We start from the raw sequence: 13,251 nt of genomic DNA on the forward strand, positions 1-13,251 counted from the left end.
GCCAATGGAAACATTAAAGCACTCGGCACATGCCTGACAGTCACTGCTCTGTCCCTGCCGATGGCCGGCTCGCCAAGCCCTCCTGAGCTGTGTAAATCACCTTGTTTGTGTCCTTTGTGGCCAGCTGGCTACAGAGGAAAGCAAATGCCCAGATTTAAGACTTCAACAGCTCGAAGTAGCTCCAGGAAGGAGTGCAGACCAGAAGGACTTGACATCTGTGAGATAATAGACTTTCCTATCAAACCAACGTGGACATGTCCGGAGCCTCGGGTTGCTAGCAGAAGCCAACGCTCAGAAAATGAGAGAAGGCGGTCTACTTAGGAAGAACTGGGGCGGGGGACAGAGCGTCACAAAAAAGCGGCAGACGCAATGGCTAAGTACATCTGTCTCGTCCATTTTCCTAGCCATTTCTGTGGCTATGCGTGTCGTGTGGCCAGGAGGAGGCATGTGGGATACCGCTAGAGAGGAACAAAGCCACAGCGAGTGGGACAGACAAAAAAAGAACCTGCATGAGCATCACAGGATTAAAGAAGTCTCAGGGGCACGTAAGTGCTAAGTACAGCACATCTGAGGGGCCCACGGGAGCCTGGGATGACACTTCGGGCCCTCCCACCCAGACCATCTTGGAGAACTTTATAAATAATAGAAAGGATGATCCAAGAGTCCCCCATCAGAGCCCTGTCCTCTGGGGAGCATTGGAGAAAGAGCCTGGGAGCTGGCCGAGGTGCTGCCGGCACTCCCCGCAGGGCACGATCTGCCAGCATCGAGTCCCAGCGGAGGTGACAAGCCCTGGGAGAGAGCCATCCCTGCTCTTGGCCGTGTGTGGTCTGCTGTCCCTCCCGGAGCTTTCCTGATGTTGGAACTGGATCCCGTCTGAATGTGAGAAGGCAAAGGTCGGGGAGCCGGCAGCAGAGCACCCGGCCTGCCCAAATGACAGTGAAACACAACCCGTTTGCCTGTGTGAGTGACCAACAACCAAACAAAACAAGCCGCCAAAGACCCACAGGTCCCAGGCCCCCCGGTGCCCCAGTGCCCGGCAGCGATGCGGTGGAGGCCCAGACCACGGCTTCTGGCTGGAGTAGGGGTGTCGCCCCAGCGGGAGCCTGCCTGGGAGACAGGCCTCCACCAGCCTCCCCTGCCCCCAGCGGCTGCCTGCAGAGGACCTGGACGTGGACAAAGCTGGGGGGCTTAGGGAGTGGACAGGACTAAACCCCGGACCTGCTGTGCACCAGTCTACACAGCAGAGCCTGGGTGTGGGCTCCAGGCCGAACCTGAGCTGCTCTGCTCCGGGAAGGCCACCTCGCCTCTCAGAGGGTCTTGGGAGGGACCCGAGAAGCACTGGTGAAGCGCTGACCACATCTGGCAGTGGGGTAAGCACCCCTCCCTCCCCAAAGCCAGGAGTCCCCCCACCAAGTGAAAAAGCCACGGCCAGGAGGTTACAAACTTTATTTGGCTTCTAGCCTCCCGTGTTCTGAGAGTGCACTTGGAGCGGAGCAGGAAGCACAGGACGAAGCACAGAACGCCGTTCCTGGCATAGAGGCTCGGCCTGGGGCACCTCTGCAGCTGGTGGTGACCCCCGGGGCCGAGACCCGACAGACCCGCAGGCTGGGCGGCCACCCCGGGCAGCATCTGATCGGCAGCAGCTGGGGTCCGCAGAGGACAGTGCACTTTCATTCGCCGAGCCGCCGGCCCCCGCGCCAGCTTCGGTTGTCCCGCCACACGCAGTAGTTGAGGGCGGCTGCGAAGGCCAGCCAGGCCAGGTACGGGTAGAGCAGGCGGGCGGCCGGCGGGCTCACCCGGTGCCAGGCCACGGCCGTGGCTCCTGCCAGCCCACCCGTCAGCAGGAGGTCCACCAGTGCCTGCAGAGACACGGACGGGGGCGCCAGGGACAGGGAGGCCTGAAGTTCCTTGTGCTCACCGGGTGCGTGTCCCAGCTGGCCTCTCGTGGGGTGCACCCAGGGAGCACTCCATCCCACCCTGAGTGACCCTGCCAAGTCCCTCCCTTGTTCTCTGCCTCCGTTTCCCACCTGTAAAATGAGGACAATCACCCCCGCCTGATCCATGCCATGTTAGGGACACAGGGCACCAGGCGTCATGTTTCCCCATACGATGGCCCTCAACCAAGCCAGTGAGCACGTCTGGTGCTGTCAGAACCCCGCAAGCCTCCTCCACTGGAGGAAAAGCAGCTGGGGGCTCCACAGGAGGCTGCTGGTCCCCTAAAAGCTCCTGCGAGATGCTTTGTGCCATCCCCTCCCCTGGATCTTCAGACCCTCACCCCATCTAGGATGTGATGCCCTGTGTCCCCCAAGGAAGGGTCACTCCTCCGCAAGCCATCTCCAGGGACCAAGGAGACTGGCCAAGGCCACACTTACCCAACCCATTTGTTGGCTGCCAAAGAAGATGGGAGGCCATGCCCAGTTCAAGGCCAGCTGCCCGGTATAGAGACCCAGGGGAACCACAGCCTCTTCCGAGAAGCCTCCAAGCTCTTTCCAGACCATGTAGGAGCCGTACCTGAAACCGAGGCCATCAGTCAGGGCACCAGCAGGAAAGAGACCAAAAGCCTCCCTGAGCCATGCTCAACTACGGGACAGCACAGTGGTGGCTCGGCCATGCTCTCCCACTGACCACTGTGTGCCCTCAGGGAAGTTGCTTGACTTCTCTGGGCCTTTCTTGCTCCCAGGACTGCTGTGAGGATTTGAGTTAACATCCTGGCGGGGCTTAGGTCAGCGCCTGGCATGTGGGACACTCAGTAAATATCTACCATTATTATCATCACGATCTGGAGTGAGAAAGAGGCTCCTAACCTAGATGGGGCGCCCACACAGAGGACAGGACATTTCAACTGGGCCTTAGTGGGCAAGTAGGAGTCTGCTAGGGGGAGAAAACAAGCGTTTACAAACGCTTAGGGGCAGGTTAGGGGCCTGTGGGCCAGGAGGCTGAGGTCTGGGGGGCAGCAGAGAGGCAAGACTGAAGAGGCAGATGGGGACCTGGTCATGGGGGTTCTTAGAACCACGAGGGGGAGGCAGTTACACCGCTAATAAGAACGAGTGGCCCCAGCATGTACACATGTGGGTACTGCTCTGGCTCTTTCCAAGTATTAACTCATTTCACTTTCATGATAATGCTGTGAAATGGGCAGTATTATCACCCCTGTGTTACAGGTGGGGAAACTGAGGCATGCAGCGGCAAAGTGACTAAGATCTCTTGGCAGGCAACCGGTGAAGGCAGGATTTGAACCCAGGTGGCCGGGGCCAGAGTCCAAGCTCTATACTCCATGAGAGATTTGACCTTATCAGTATCACTAAGTGTCTGCAGCGTCCCTCTAAGGAGAGACGAGGGTCACATTTGGGCTTTACCAGGATCTCACCGGTGGAGGAAAGCCAAGAAGGAGTGGGGAGGCCTGGAGGCTGAACAAGGAGAGGCCGAACCAGAGGTGCCTGGGCCAGGATCAGGGAGGGGAAAGCAGGACACAGGAAGAGCTGGGAGCCTGGCGGGGCAGGGCCCAGGGCTGGCTGGGGCTGGTGCCCACATGACCCCCAGGTTGTACAGACTATTCCCATCAGGACCCCATGGCATCCAGCCTGGTTTCTGCTACTTGCTCCCCAGGTGCCTGGCATCTGCAGCCCCACCCTGTACTGGGCTGGCATTAGACCCAAGATGCAGGGAACATTCCAGAAGGAGGGCAGGGAGCTGGCCTCACAGGCTGGGTGCAGTTCCCACTAGAGCCACCAGGGGGTGCCCTCCCCATCCTACTCTTCCTCTCCAGGGGTGTAGTCACAGGGTTTCCTGCAGGAGGCCCCTTGTCAAGTGGGTGGTCTTGAAAATTAACCCAGACCCTGGCACTGAGCTCAACAGCGGTAGCTAAGAGAATTGTTACTGTTGCTGCCACTATTGGTCTTGGAAGCTGCCCAGGTCTGAACTTGACACACTGAGCCCGCCTCCCCCTGGAGTTGCGAAAACAGCCAGGGTACCAGCTATCCGGCCCGCCCCTCCCTGGACGCCCTGGAGGAGAAAGTTCCTGCCGCAGGAGCACATGGAGGAGAAGCTCTGCCCCCAGGCCTCGAGAGGGAGAGGATGGCCCAGCCCACCTACCCCATGGCTGAGTAGAGGGTGCCCCAGATGGGGCCCAGCGCCCAGCGGGGCGGGTGCCACGTGGGCTTCTGCAAGCTGGCATACCAGCGGAGCCTCTCCCCGCGGACGTAGTACGAGACCAGGAAGCCCCCCAGGCTGGGCACCAGGGTGAAGCCCATGGCGGGCACCCAAGGCGGGGCCATTGCTGCTGTGGTGGTTGCTGCTCTGGAAAGTTCTGCAAGAGAAGACAGGGGTGGGGTGAGGGGGAGGTGCTCCAGAACTGGGGCAAGGCTTCCCTAGCCCTGGGCAGGGAGGGGCTGGGCACACCCGGGCAGATCCTGCCAGCCCCGTGCAATGGCTCCAGTGAGCACATTTCCACCCAAAATTTCCTGCCCCGCCCACCCCAAACCCAAAGGCTGCCCGGAGAGGCAGGAGCCTCTGGGTGACCCCGCCCCCACAGCCTGTCCCACCTCGGCTCCTCTCCCTGCTGCCAGCATCCTGTACTCTCTCTCTCACCCCCACCCTTGACCTTGGGTTTCCTGTCAAGTGACCCCTCCTCTGATTCAAGGCCAGTTCATGTCCCCTCCACCCAGAGAGCCTCCCAGCCCTTCCTCCCCAGCCCAACTGACAGCCCAGCGCTCGGAGAAGCCCGCATTGGCCCACACCCCGTGCGCTACGTTCTAGTACCTCTCATTCCCTCTCTCACCATTCATTCATTCATTCAATCATTCATTCATTCAATAACTTGCATCACAGAGCTTCGCTCAAATCCTGACTCCCCACTACCTCCCTGTGACCTCAGGCAAGTCCCTTCGACTCTCTGGGCCTCGGTTTCCCCCTCTGTAGAGTGGGATAGCAACACCGTCTACCTGGGCCCCGCCCGGTGGGGGGGGTGTTACCCAGGCGCACAGGTATTTTACCACCCCCCTAAAGGCCCACCCTAGAATCACCTTTCCTTCCCTCTGTGTCAGAGAGGGAAAGCAGCCTGCTTGGAGTCACACAGCACTCTGGGGCCAGGCTCTGCCCAGTCAAAAAGCGGCTCCCACCCCACAGCCCAGGCTCACGGAGGTGGCAGGCAGAAAAGAACAGGAGTTTACGAGAGTTCAAACTAGCGAGGGCCCCTCGCCACCCTGAGAGGCTCGCCAGGGGCTAGGCAGGGAAGGGCCCTGTGTCCAGCCTGGGAGCTGCCACCCTGAGGGCTGGGGACCCAGTCATCAGGTCTGTCCATCGCGCCCATCAGCTATGTCCCCTTCCCCAGCGGCCCTGAGGTCTGCTCAAGGACCTACTAGGCGCCCAGCAGAGGATGAGGCCCACAGGCTGAACTGCCCATCGGGGTTGAGAGTCCAGAGTGACGGTGGGCGGGGGGACCCTGGCCGGGCATCTCGGGCCAGCTCTGACTGGACCTGCTGTGGGACCCCCAGTCTGTGAGCACTCTGACTGGGACTCGGGTTCCCCACCATAAAATGAGGAGGCTAGGCCCCCACTGCCACTCTGATCCTACCTGGAGAAACTGGAGGTGTTTGTTTGCATGAGATAGGAAGCCATCCAGATCAATTTCAGCAAACCCGCAGCTCAACCAGCTAGGGTGGGGGCTGGGGGCCCAGGGCAGACAGGACGGGAGACTCCCTGCAGGACCACAGAGCTCAGAAAGGGCACCCCCGGATGCGGGGCCAAGGAAAAGATGGCCCCGGCCAGGACCGTGAGCACCTCCCGCACAGGGACACAGGAAGGGAGAGCAGATGCAGGGGAAAGGCTGTGCAGTCATCAGGCCTTCGGAGCAAAGGGTGACGGCTGCCCTGGGGACGGGGGCAGCTGCCAGCCTGGGGCCCCGGAAAGCCCCATGAAATGTGAAGCAACCTTCATCCCCAACAAGCAGGGACCATGAAGGCCTGCTCAACCCCCCAAATCCAGCTTTTGAAGACTCTAATAATGTAAAAATTGTCCTCAACATAACGTTAAGCAAAGAAAGAGGCATATAAAGTGGACTACAGAATCACCCCGATTTAAAAAAAAAATAGATGACAGAGACAGGCATTTTAAAAACTAACATTCACGAAGGTGTTCTAATCACAGCCTTCATGATCACAGAGCTAATGCTGCTTGCCCTGCCAGGAACTGCCCCCTCTTATCCCACCGGCCAGCGCAGACCCGAGGCAGGGAATGAGGGAGGCATCGGCCCAGGGCCCCTCGGCAAGCGGGCAGCTGAGGATTCTAAGGGCTGCCCTTGGCAGTGGGAATCCTGTTTCTGTTTTCTAAAAATAGAATAAATAGATAGAATTCTGTTTATCGTTTTCCAAAAGGTCTATAATGAGCTTCATTTTATTTTAAAGATTTTATTTATTTGAGATAGAGAGTGACAGAGCACAGCGGGGTGGGGAGGGTCAGAGGGAGAAGCAGACTCTCCACTAAGCCAGGAGCCCGATGTGGGGCTCGATCCCAGGACCCTGGGATCATGACCTGAGCCAGAGGCAAGCGCTTCTCCGACTGAGCCGCGCAGGCGCCCCAACGAGCATCATTTTAAACAGGACGATGGGAGATGCAGATTCCAGCTCTGCCCTCTAGTGACTGACTGACTCCTCCCTCCTCCGGCCTCGGTCTTCTCACCTGTAGCATTGGGACAGTCCCTCCATCCCCCAAGGCCGAGACCCAGGTGCGCTGTGAGGTGACTGTCGAGGGTTGGGCATGTGATGCGGGCGCCCAGCGGTCTATGTTCTGTGCTCCTCCCTCCCCTGCCCTCCTGCCCTGCCCGCCGGCTTCCGGGGTGCACAGGACTGTCCCTGGGTGAGCGGGAGGGTCTGTTTCACCACCATCGGACGACGCTGGCTCTGTGCCCCTGCCAGGTGGGGGTGGGTCTCCAGACACATCCCGGGACCCGGCCGCCCCGGTGGGCTCACCACCGGGTCACATGGCGCGGGCTCAGGCCTCCTCAGCAGCCGCGGGGACCCAGCCCTGCCCTGCCCGCCTAACAAATGTCAGGTCCACAGCGAAGCCACAGCGTTCAGGCCACCACTGGAGCTGTGGTCAAAGCCCGAGGCCTCCCCTGGAACGTGCCGAGGCTGGGCAGGTGGGACACCTCACGCCGTCCTGACCCTCACATGCAGACAGGGAAACTGAGGCCCACAAGCTGAGAGGAAGGGCTGGAGGGTCAGGCACCAAAGCGGGCCAGACCTCGAGTCTCCTCAGTGTCACCCTTTGTCCCTTCTCCCACAGCACGGGACGGTCCCACTTTATACCCACTTTGTTTCAAACGGAGGGTCCCCTTCACGCTCTGAGGCGTCCTTCCTACAGGCGCTCAATGTGAATGCCGCCAGGGCAAGACACACGGGCAGCCCGAGCCCCTGACAAGGTCTGCAGAGGCGGACAGACGCGCTGTGGTATTCTCGCCGAAAAGGCAAAACCCCACCTGGCGGAGCTCCAGGGGGCTGTGGCGGTCAGAGCCACACCACTGGTGACTTCCCAGCGGGGGGGGGGGGGGGGGGGAGGACTCTCTCTACTACTTTGGAACCTTCTCTGTAAGTCTAAAATTGGTTCAAGGTAAAACATTAAAAAAGAAGTGTCCTGGTTTGGATGACAGTTTGCACTGTCTCTGACCTCTGCCCGGACCCCAGCCCCAGCCCCCGCTCCCCCTGCCCCCAGGGCCCTCCGAGCCTCCCACGCCTCCCAACACATCACGCCTGCTCTGAGACTGTCAGTGGCTCCTGTCCCGGGACTTTCTTCTTTTTAATCGAGGTAAAATCTGCAGAACATGAAATCAAGCATTTAGAGCACACGGTTCAGGGACATTTGGCGCACTTCCGACGTCTCGCCATCACCGTCCATGCCACGGTCCAAACCATTTCCATCACCCAGATGAACGCCCGCACCCCCTGCAGTCACGCCGTGGCCCTCCCTCCCCCAGCCCCCGGTTACCAGCAATCTGCCCTCGGTCTCTGCCGATTTACCTTTTCTGGACATTTCATGTAAATGGAATCAAACAGTATGTGGCCTTTGGGGTCTGGCCTCTGCCACCAAGCATGTTTCTGAGCTTCTGCACCCTGCAGCACCGGCCCATATTTCTCCACAAGGTTCCGTGGGCAGGAGCACTCCTATCCCAGCCCGTGCCCAGGAAGTGCCACACAGAACTTGCCCGTGGTGCCCGCCAAGTGGGCCCTAGAGCCCATCAACTGAGCCCCCTGCTGTACAGAACAAACCACAGCCCACAAGAGGGTGGTGTCTTTCCGAAGGCCTCGGTGACAGAGCAGGGTCTGAGCCCCGTGTTCCTGCCCCCATTCCACTGTGCTTTCTAGACCCTGGCTGTGTTTCACGTTTCACGAGCCTCGGGGATCGGAGAGTCTGCCGAGCTCACAGGTCAAACACAGAAAGGCCAGATGCCTCACCCAGAGAAAGCCCAGATGGGGAGCTTCCTGTGGCCTCTCGGGGACTGCCCAGCTTCTGAATCACCCCACTGCGGGGCCCACCAGGCTGAGTCATGCTCAGCTGGACTGGGCTGGGCTGGGCGAGCCCAGGCAGACCCGAGAGAGATCTGCTCTGGGATGGGGTCCCAGGGAGGGCTGGGGAAAGTAGGGAGCACCTGTGACTGGGAAAGGACTCGGTAGAAGGGCAAAGCCACCCACACACCCTTGACTTCCATCAACAACAGCGGTGACTGTGAACCCAGATGTTGGCTTGCCTCCAATTTGTTTTGCAATCCCAGGCCAAAGCTCCCCTCTGGGCCTCAGTTTCCCTCACATCAGGCAGGTACAACCTGTCCTGCCTGCTTTGTGGGGTCATCGGTGACTCAAACAAGGAACAGACAGTGAGTGGCTGTGGCTGTCCGTTCTGGGGCCACTTGCCTCATTTCCTCTGGGGGAAGAAGCGGCCCCATGGCACAGACCCAAGGCTGGAAGACATCAGCCAGGCGGGCGCTGGACGGTCAGCGGGGCAGAAGCCTTCACACACGGCTCCACCCCCGGGCCTGGGGCCACTCACCGAGGAGCGCTTCCAAAACAGAGGCCGAGAAGAGCCAGAGCAGAGGGCTCAGGACCTGAGATCAGGAGAAGGTTCTAGGCCTCTGGGAAAAGAGCAGTGACTGTGCTGGCTCACCCTGATGCTCAGACTTCACTCACTCCTCACGGCGGCGGCAGGGGTGGCCACCAGCTGCTTCTCTCTTGGGGGCCCCGAGCCACACCCTCCTGGCCTCCACAGGGGACACTACTAGTCCCACTGTCCAGATGAGGACGCTGAGGCACAGGGAGTCCCAGAATTTTCCAGGCCTGTGTGACTCTCAGGCCCTGGGCGCTCCCACCCCTGAGCAGGGAGTCTGCTGGCCTCAGATCTGGGCCACAAGGCCACTTCACCCGATGACCGTGTCACCTCCTTCTCATCGCAACATGGCACTCGGCCTGCCCAGAGGGCTGAGGGGCCTCCCACCCTACCTCCGCGGTCCTGCCCTCTGCCCCATGTCACAAGATTCTCAGGGCCAAGAGGCTCACTCCCTCCAGCACCAGCGTCCCAGGCCCCATAGGGCATTAGACTCCTTCTCAGCCAAGGGCAGCAGTGACAGGAACTGAATCCTCTCCGTCCTCCCAAGGAGGTGGGGGCGCTCAGGATCTCCTGTCCTCAAGCAGTTGCACTCCTGCATCCGGGCAAGAGACTCCAGACCCATTTCTGGCCCTATGGTCCCACCTCCCAGGCCTCTCTGTCCCCATCTGTAAAGTGGGGGCTCGGCTAGTGAGTCCCTGGGGGCCCCCCGTTCCCCAAGGCCTCCCCTGCAGAAGGTGGCAGAAACTGCCCCCCCTACACACACACACAGAACAAAGAGTTTGTTTCTCTGATTCTCTCCTCCTCCCGCACTGTACCCGGCCCTCCTAGGCCTCATCTCTCACTCAAGCCACGAGCTGTCCCCTGACTGGTGTTAAGGTTCTTTTTTTTGGTTGTTAAACTTATTTATTTTTTTGACAGATGGAGATCACAAGTAGGCAGAGAGGCAGGCAGAGAGGAGGAAGCAGGCTCCCCACCGAGTAGAGAGCCCGATTCGGGGCTCGATCCCAGGACCCTGGGATCATGATGTGAGCCGAAGGCAGAGGCTTTAACCCACTGAGCCACCCAGGCGCCCGAGGCTCCTTTCTTTTCTAAAATGACTCACTGCTAATCATCTGCGTTAGAACTTCTGTGAATCTTTTTCATTATGCAAGTACCCAGTACACCAGCCAGCAGGTGGGGAAGGGTCCACTGCCAGCTGGTAACCAGGAGGTCTGGGAGGGGGTGGGGCTGGGAGGGACAAGGGGGAATTTGCTCCACGGAGAACGACTCCTTTTCTAAATACAAAGAGCATATTCAGGCATGGCTGCCCAATCAGAAATAAGTAAAGGGAAGTACAAATAAAAGAAACAGATTCCGAAACAAAATAATGAAGATGCAAGTGTATATTGGGAAAGGGAGGCTCCCTCCCTTGGAGCCCCAGCCCCTCACCCCACCCCTGAGCAACCCACAGTCAAGGGTTTCTGGCTGATTCAGCCCCTGACACAGCAGCACCCAGCCCGCAGAGGCTGGAACCCTAGTGGTTCAAGCCCTGCCCCCCCCTTGTCACTATATCACCCTGGACAGGGGCTCCTGGGTGATCCTCAGTTTCCCTCAGCTCAAAGGGTCCCCTCTGAGCCCCCCTCTGGGTGTGCTGCGCAGCCATCTGTAAACAAGCCCCCCGCCCCCCCTTTCCCTTGCTTCCTGGTGTCCTTCCAAGGCAGTGGACAAACAGCGTTTCTCCATGAAGCAGACGTCCAGTGCGATGCCCCGCAGGGCTCCCCACTTCACCCCACGGAGGAACCGGAGGATCGAGGCCCACACTCCGCCAGCCAAGTCTTTTGGTCCACGGCCTGCTGCATGCCAGGCACCTGGCACCCTTCTGTACCCTTTCGGAACACCGCAGCCTGGTCCCTAAGGGGAGGCCCCAGCCCAGCACCGCCCCCCGCCCCCGCCCCCGCCTGTAGAGCACAAGGCTGGTACGGGTCCCGCGACGCACCAGCAGGCCAGCCAGACAGGCTCCCCGGCCGGCCGGGCCAGCAGGCGGGTTCCCAGAACTCTGCAAGGTGTTCACGGCCGAAAGCCCCAGCGCCCTACCGCTGCAGGACGGCAACGGGCAGGCAGGTCCCAGGCCACATTCTGCCCACACCAGACCCCTGTCCAGGCGACCGCGCACCCGAGCACTGAACTGGGAAGCTCGGGACCCGGTTCTAGGACACTCGGGGGCCTTAACTGGCTGTGCGCAAATAGCCTGCCCAGGTGTTCTGGGTTTCCCCGCCTAGAAACGGAAAGTCTCAAGCGGACCCGGAGCCAGGGCACTTCGTGACCTTCTCGGTGCCCCGTTCGGCCACCCCCGCCCTCTCCGTCCACCGCCATCCCGCTAGCTCAACGGCGGAAGGGGCGGGAATCGGGACTGTCGGGTTCCTCCCGGTGGCTCCGCTTCCCGCCAGACCCGAGCGGAGGGGCGGGGCGCGGGGGCGCGGGGGCGGGGGCGGGGCGCGGGGGCCGGAGGAGGGGCGGGGCGGAGCCGGGGCAGATTGCGCCCGTTCCCCTCCTCCGAACTCCCGCTCGCCCCGGGAATCCCGCGGCACAGGAGCCCTGACCGCGGAGGTGAGGGTCCCGGCAGCCCGCCACCCCGGCACCGAGTCCCCTGGTGCTGCTCCCCTGCGGCCCGCTAGGGTCCCCGCCCCGCAGCTCCAGCCTGCCCCCTCCTGCCTCCGTTTGCCCCCGGGCCCCGCGCCGGCGCGCGGGCGCTGTCGGGGGTCGCACCTGCGCGGGGTCGCCCCGCCCGCCGCCCCCTCGGCGTCGGGTCCCCACTCACCAGCGACGAGGACGCGCTCCGGGAAGCCACTGCGCGGCGCGAGGTGGCGGCCCAGGTCCCCGGCCTGCCCCGCCCGGGCCGCGAGGCCCCGCCCCGCGCCGGCCTCGCCCCGCGCCGGCCCCGCCCGGCCTGGCTGGAAGCCGCGGCGGCGGGAGAGCTCGCTCGGCGCCTGCTCCCCTCTGCCTCTACCTCCCCGGCCGGCCCCGAGCGGCTCTGTGGCCCTGGTCCTTGCCGTGGCCGCCGTCCCGGCCGTGTCACCGGCAGGTCGCTTCTTCTTGAGACTCACCTTTCCCGTTTGTAAAATGGGAAAACAGGGACCGACCTCAGAGAGGGGAACTACAGCGCTTGAAAGCAAAGCCCTGAACGCGGTCCCACACAGTAGCCCTGGGCTCCCATCGCCAGAGGAAAACCCCAGTCACTTGAACTGGGGCCCGGGGCCGGCGGCAGGCGGGGCTCTGAGTCCCGGCTCAGACACTCTGTGACTGGTTCTCTCCGCCTCCATCTGCTCATCTGTAAAATGGGCACAACATCGTGGGACTAATGAGGATGCTACAGGGTAATGGGGCAGGCCGCCCTGCAGACGCTGGGCACTCAGTGAGGGGAGACTGCAACCGTCACGGTCCAGAGGTGGCCTCCAGCTGGCCGGGACACACCCTGATGGGCATGGCACCTCCAGCAGCAGGCCTTGGACCCCTCAGCTCGCCTGTGGGTGCTGCTTTATCACTGCAGCCCGGGGTCTGTTCTGGCCACCTTGGGCTAACTTGGTCAAGCAGGGCCCCGCAGCCTACAGGAGCCAAAGTGGCCCAAACCGCTCCTTGGGGGACCATGTGAACTCTTGTCCCCAGCCATAGCGGCTAGCCTCCTGGACGGCAGACGGAAAAATTAAGCCCTACCATGGTGGCCATTGTGAGCCCTTCCTGCTTCGACTGCTTTGATATAAAGACAAGCATAATCCAGTCTGGACTGTTTCTTTTTCTTATGATTTTATTATTTTTAAAAGATTTTACTTATTTATTTGACAGACAGAGATCACAAGTAGGCAGAGAAGCAGGCAGAGAGAGGAAGGGAAGCAGGCTCCCCGCTGAGCAGAGGGGGGGGGGCTCAATCCCAGGACCCTGAGATCATGACCTGAGCCAACAGCAGAGGCTTTAACCCCCTGAGCCACCCATGCGCCCCTTTCTCCTAATTTTTAAAAGAAGTTAAAACATTTCCCTGGGTCCCTGAAAGTATTGTGGCCCTAGGCACTGCACCCCCCCTACTGGATGAACTCGGTCTGGCCACACCTCCCAGCAAGCTGCCAGCCCTCACCCTCTTCCTGTAAGGAGGTGCCTGTGGCTTGGAAGACCCCGGGGGGGGGGGGG

The 13,251-nt window shown here is 60.9% G+C and overlaps 1 protein-coding gene across 1 annotated transcript; it reads right to left on the minus strand.

Annotated features, from left to right (window-relative positions):
• Positions 1 to 1,581: 1,581 nt before the first annotated feature.
• Positions 1,582 to 11,980, minus strand: TSPO (translocator protein). Its single transcript, XM_059401839.1, has 4 exons — positions 11,891 to 11,980; positions 4,093 to 4,306; positions 2,373 to 2,511; positions 1,582 to 1,859 (listed from the first exon to the last, which is right to left on the minus strand). The coding sequence occupies exons 2-4, from the start codon at positions 4,272 to 4,274 to the stop codon at positions 1,671 to 1,673; spliced, it is 510 nt and encodes a 169-aa protein (XP_059257822.1). The 5' UTR covers positions 4,275 to 4,306; positions 11,891 to 11,980; the 3' UTR covers positions 1,582 to 1,670.
• Positions 11,981 to 13,251: the final 1,271 nt, after the last annotated feature.

The sequence above is a fragment of the Mustela nigripes genome, chromosome 6 (genome assembly GCF_022355385.1).
Source record: "Mustela nigripes isolate SB6536 chromosome 6, MUSNIG.SB6536, whole genome shotgun sequence".
Classification (NCBI taxonomy): Eukaryota; Metazoa; Chordata; class Mammalia; order Carnivora; family Mustelidae; genus Mustela; species Mustela nigripes.

Coding starts and splice junctions, on each gene's coding strand:
- TSPO (XM_059401839.1), bottom strand. CDS start 4,274: ATGGCCCCGCCTTGGGTGCCCGCCATGGGCTTCACCCTGGTGCCCAGC. Junction 2,512..4,092: donor ACCCTCTACTCAGCCATGGG/GTAGGTGGGCTG, acceptor CCTCGGTTTCAG/GTACGGCTCCTACATGGTCT. Junction 1,860..2,372: donor GCAGCCAACAAATGGGTTGG/GTAAGTGTGGCC, acceptor GTGTCTCTGCAG/GCACTGGTGGACCTCCTGCT.